At 49.4% G+C, this 5,188-nt stretch overlaps 1 protein-coding gene across 1 annotated transcript in view; it reads left to right on the forward strand.

The window, feature by feature from the left end:
* Nucleotides 1-4,858: 4,858 nt before the first annotated feature.
* EXOSC10 (exosome component 10) overlaps nucleotides 4,859-5,188 on the forward strand; it is a 26,892-nt gene continuing 26,562 nt past the window's right edge. Inside the window, exon 1 of the mRNA XM_021718468.1 lies at nucleotides 4,859-5,176. Within this exon, the coding sequence (XP_021574143.1) occupies nucleotides 4,905-5,176 (272 nt within the window). The 5' untranslated portion in view covers nucleotides 4,859-4,904. The remainder of the gene's footprint in view (nucleotides 5,177-5,188) is intronic.

Here is a 5,188-nt window from a genome sequence, read left to right on the forward strand (position 1 = left end):
GGAGTTCAAGATCAGCATGGGCAACATTGACCTTGTCTGTACAAAAAATACAAAAATGTAATGAACACGATGGCATGTGCCTCTAGTCCAAGCTACATGGGAGGCTGAGGTAGGAGAATTGCTTGAGCCCAGGAGGTTGAGACTATGATGAGTGCCACAGCACTTCAGCCGGGGTAACAGAGTGAGACACTGTCTCAAAAAAAAAAAAAAAAAAAAAAAAGATGAATTTAAATCTCAATCATGACACTAATAAAAGTTTTACCACTCATAACTGGAAAGTCTCATGCCTATCTTAGAATTTCTATAACAGTTTAAAACCAAGTACCACCTATTTTGCTCCAGAAAATATGGCCACCACCACCTTCTTGCTTCCAGATTAGGGTTGGGGTTAGAGTTAGGATGAAATAATTACTGTAGTGATGGCACCTTTCATGAAAGATAAAGGACATGAGTATGAATGGACTCAGGAAAGGGGAAGCTGTCAGTGGCAATGATATATTCTTTAGGATAGAAGAGTCTGGATCAAGATCTTTGGTGAATTCTATAGATTTTAAGTTACACCTAAGCAAAACCTTCTGGCTTGGTTGAGAGGAATTACCAAACACACAGGAGGAGCTAATGGAGGCCTTTAGAAACAGTTGATTAGACGGACGTGGTAGTGCGCGCCTGTAGTTCCAACTACTTGGAAGGCTGAGGCGGAAGGATCGCAGGTCGAGGCTGCGGTGGCCGGGAGTGGCTACTGCACTCCAGTCTGAGCGACAGAATGAGACTCCACCTCAAAAAAAAAAAAAAAAAGAAACAGTTGAACCTGTCATCAATCCCAAATACATCCATGCAGCCCTGTGTGAAGGAAGCATAGGGCAATGACTTTCCTCGGCCTTGTCTTCCCAGGGTCCCAGAGCCTGGGCCCTGAAACTCGAGGCAGTAGGAAGTACAGGTAATCCTTGAACAACAGGGTTTGAATCTCCAGGGTTCCCTTACACAGAGAATTTCATCCACCTCTGCCACCCAAGACAGCAAGACCAATCTCCTCTTCCTCCTCTTCAGCTTACTCACTGCAAAGTCAATGAGAATGAAGATCTTTGTGATAATCCACTTCCACTTAATGAAGAGCAAGTTTATTTATCTTATGATTTGCTTAATAGCATTTTCTCTAGCTTACTCTATTGAAAGAATACAGTATATAACACATAACATGCACAAAATATGTGCTTATGTTATCAGGCTTCTGGTCAACCGTAGGCTATTAGTAGTTAAGTTTTGAGGAAGTCATAAGTTATACATGAATTTTTAACTGATCAACAGGTCGGCACTCCCAACCCCCACGTTGTTCAAGGGTCAACTGGTTGTTGTTTGTTTTGAGAGACAGGGTCTTGCTCTGTCACCCTGGGTGGAGTTCACTGCAACCTCAAACTCCTGGCCTCAAGTCATCCTCCTGTCTAAGTGTCCTGAAGTACTGGGATTACAGACATGAGCCATCGCACCAGGATCAACTATAGTTTTCAAGAATCAGGTTGTACTGAGTTTCAAATCTCAACTCCAGCCAGGTGCGAGTTTGGGAGGCAAAGGCAAGAGGATTGCCTGAGCCCAGGGGTTTGAGACCAGCCTGGGCAACTTGGTGAGACCTAGTCTCTACAATAAATCAAAAAATTAGCCAGGCGTGGTAGCACGTCTATGGTTCCAACTACTTGGAAGGCTGAGGCGGAGGGATCACTTGAGTCCAACAGGTGGAGGCTGTGGTGGCCGTGAGTGTGCCACTGCACTCCAGCCTAGGTGATAGAGTGAGACTCCGACTAAAAAAAAAAAAAAATTCTCCATCTCATACTACCTAAGTAATTTTGAACAAGTTACTTATTTCTCTACTCTTGCTTCCTGCTTCCTCATCTGAACTTGTAGGTAGTAATATGATTTACTTTGCGAGATTGTTTGGAAAACAAGAAAATTCATGCAAAAACACTTAGCACAGTCTGACACACAGTATTAGGTTGAACCATATGAAATAAGTGTTCAGAAATACTAGTTGTTAAAATGAATGAGGACAGCTGGGCGTGGTGGCTCACACCTGTAATCCCAGCACTTTGGGAGGCAGAGGCAAGAGGATTGCCTGAGCCCAAGGGTTTGAGACCAGCCTGGGAAACTTGGTGAAACCTTGTCTCTACAAGAAAAATCAAAAAATTAGCCGAGAGTGGTGGTGCACACCTGTGATTCCAGCTACTTGGAAGGGTGAAGTGGAAGGATCACCTGAACCCAGCAGGTCGAGGATGCGGTGACTGTGAGAATGCCACTGCACTCCAGCCTGGGCAACAGAGTGAGACTCTGACGCAAACAACAACAGCAGCAACAAAATGAACAAGGTCTTTGTCCTGCCTAAAGTACACATATGGGAAAGAAAGGGTGAAAAGCAAGTATTCTGTTAGTAGGCTATTCTGAGCATTTATTGAACACTTAATACGCCAGATGAATAGTATTAAGGGTATGTCATCTCTGATCTTAGGAGAGAGAATCCATCCTCTGAGCTGCCTAATTATATGGTGCCCCCCTCACAAGAGCTCTTCCAGGAACTCATAGAAATATCTGTTGAGTTCCCACTGTTAACAAGAGCGGTTTCAGTGGTATCCATAGGGAAGGACATTTGGTTGGAGAAGCTCTGAGGCCACTGGAGGTAAGTACAGTGGGAAGTACTGTCTTCCAGAAACTGTCTTTGAAAATGATTAAAAGGCCACAAAGTTAGGCTTGTAATGGGGCCAGAATTCTGTCAGAACATGAGCATACCTAAACAAGAAGTTTCTCTGTGCCCTTTTCTTTCTTCATGCACATCCTAGCCCCCTAGCAGGCTGCAAGATTTTTTTTTTTAAGAGTCTCACTCTGTCGCCCAAGCTGGAGTGCAGTGGCACACTCACGGCCACCGCAGCTTTGACCTGCTGGGCTGAGGTAATCCTTCTGCCTCAGCCTTCCAAGTAGCTGGAACTAGAGGCACATGTCACCATGCCTGGCTTTTTAAAAATCTATTGTAGAGATGAGGTCTTGCCAAGTTGCCCAGGGTGGTATCAAACCTCTGGGTTCAGGCAATCCACTCACCTCCACTTCCCAAAGTGCTGGGATTACAGAAATGAGCCACTGTGCCTGGTTTGCCTGCAAGGTTAGTGAACTTATTTTTCTCTTGGAGAATGATGGGCTATATAGGTCATGGCCACCTCCTTGATGGTATCCAGAAGTTTAATCTGCTGAAGGGTGTGAGCAGCTTTGATCACCAGGGACTCCCCTTCCCACATCCACCATTTATAAGAGTTGTAATATCCCCAGCTGCACCCATATATAACGTAAACCTAAGGCTGGCTGAGGTATTTTTCAGACTCTGCATTCTGGTCGACCATCTGATCCAACTGCACCAGTGACCCATGATCCTCCTACCCAGAAACTGATTAGACACACAAAGACAATCTCCATCTCTCTGATTTCATCTTCAACCAATCAGCAGTCCCAAATCCTTAGTCCCCTGCCTGCCATATCACCCTTAAAAACCCTAGCCTCTGGCCAGGCACGGCTGCTCACACTTACAATCCCAGCACTTTGGGAGGCCGAGGTGAGAGGACTGCCTGAGCTCAAGGAGTTAGAGACCAGCCTGGGCAACTTGGCGAGACCTCATCTCTACAATAAATCAAGAAAAATTAGCCAGGTGTGGTGGCGCACACCTGTAGTTCCAGCTACTTGGAAGGCTGAGGCGAATCACCGGAGCCCAGCAGGTGCAGGCTGCGGTGGCCCTGAGCATGCCACTGCGCACCAGACTGGGCCACAGAGTGAGACTCTGACTCAAAAAAAGAAAAGAAAAGAAAAAGCCCTACCCTCTGAATTCTTGGAGAAGTGGATTTGAGAAATATTCCCCTTCTTCCTGGCTCAGCTGCATTAGGATTATTAAACTACAGTCTCCATCTGAATTTTCTGGGTTGCGGTTGTAGGAACCCAAGAGGCTGTAACATACCTATGAAGGGCTAGAGAAGTGTGACCGTACTGGGAAGGACATGTGGGGGCGAGTGGTCCTTTCTTTTTCAGTTGGGAGAGATGTCCGTGTGTTAGGAATGAACCAGTAGAGTGGGAAGAGATGAATGGGCAGGGTGGGCGTTGCACCAGGTGCAGCTTCAGGAGCCAAGACCAAATGGGGGAAGAGGGCACGGAACCAGAGCCTGGGTAGAACAGGCTTTTATTTATTTACTTATTTGCATATTTTTTATTATTTTATTTAATTTTTTTTTGAGTTGGAGTCTCACTCTCTCGCGCCCAGACTGGAGTGCAGTGGCCGGGAGCGGCCACTGCAGCCTCGACCTGCGGGGCTCCGGGGATCCTTCCGCCTCAGCCTTCCGAGCAGCTGGAATTACAGGGACGCGCCACCACGCCCGGCTGATTTTTTGATTTATTGTAGAGAGGAGGTCTCGCCAGTTGCCCAGGCGGGTCTCGAACCCGCAGGCTCAGGCAATTCACTCACCTCGGCCTCCCAAGGCGCGGGATTACAGGCTGAGCCGCCGAGCCCGGCCAGAACAGGCTTTTAATATAAGGATAACAGGGACGAGGTGGCTCCGCCTGCTGTAGTCCCAGCTACGCCGAAGGCGAGGGCGGGAGGAGGATCGACGGAGCCCAGGAGTTCGAGAGCAGCCCGGGCAACAGGGCAAGATCCCGTCTCAAAAAAACGATGAGGATACTTGGGTCCTCCGAGTCCCGCCCTAGAGCACAAGGTCGTTAGGATGAGGTAAAAGAATGTAAGTTCCCTGCTGGGACGCCCAGGGGTGACAGCCCAACTCGACTCCCTGCAGCGCCCCCCAGCGCCCAGCCGGCGGCCTGTGCACATGCGCGGTGGGCACCCGTCGCACGCCCGAGACAGTCTCGCGAGAAGGGCCGCGCAGACGGGAAAAATGGCGCCTCCCAGTCCCCAGCAGCCCAAGGTCTCGTCTGCAACCAGCGCGGCCACATCCGACGGGGAGATGGTGCTGCCGGGCTTCCCGGACGCAGACAGCTTCGTGAAGGTCAGTTGCAGGGTCTCGGGACACCGGGAGGCGCCGCGGCCGCCCGGAAGCGGACGCGGGCATCGCGGCAGCCCGCGCGCGCGTCGGGGATCCTCTGCCGCTCGCTGCCGTCTCGCTGCGCCCTGCGGGCATCGGGCCCCCGGCGTCGAGGGACGCCAGCCGCGCGGTTTAAG

The sequence above is a fragment of the Carlito syrichta genome, unplaced genomic scaffold (assembly GCF_000164805.1).
Source record: "Carlito syrichta isolate Samal-C Ts95f unplaced genomic scaffold, Tarsius_syrichta-2.0.1 Scaffold312205, whole genome shotgun sequence".
Taxonomy (NCBI): domain Eukaryota; kingdom Metazoa; phylum Chordata; class Mammalia; order Primates; family Tarsiidae; genus Carlito; species Carlito syrichta.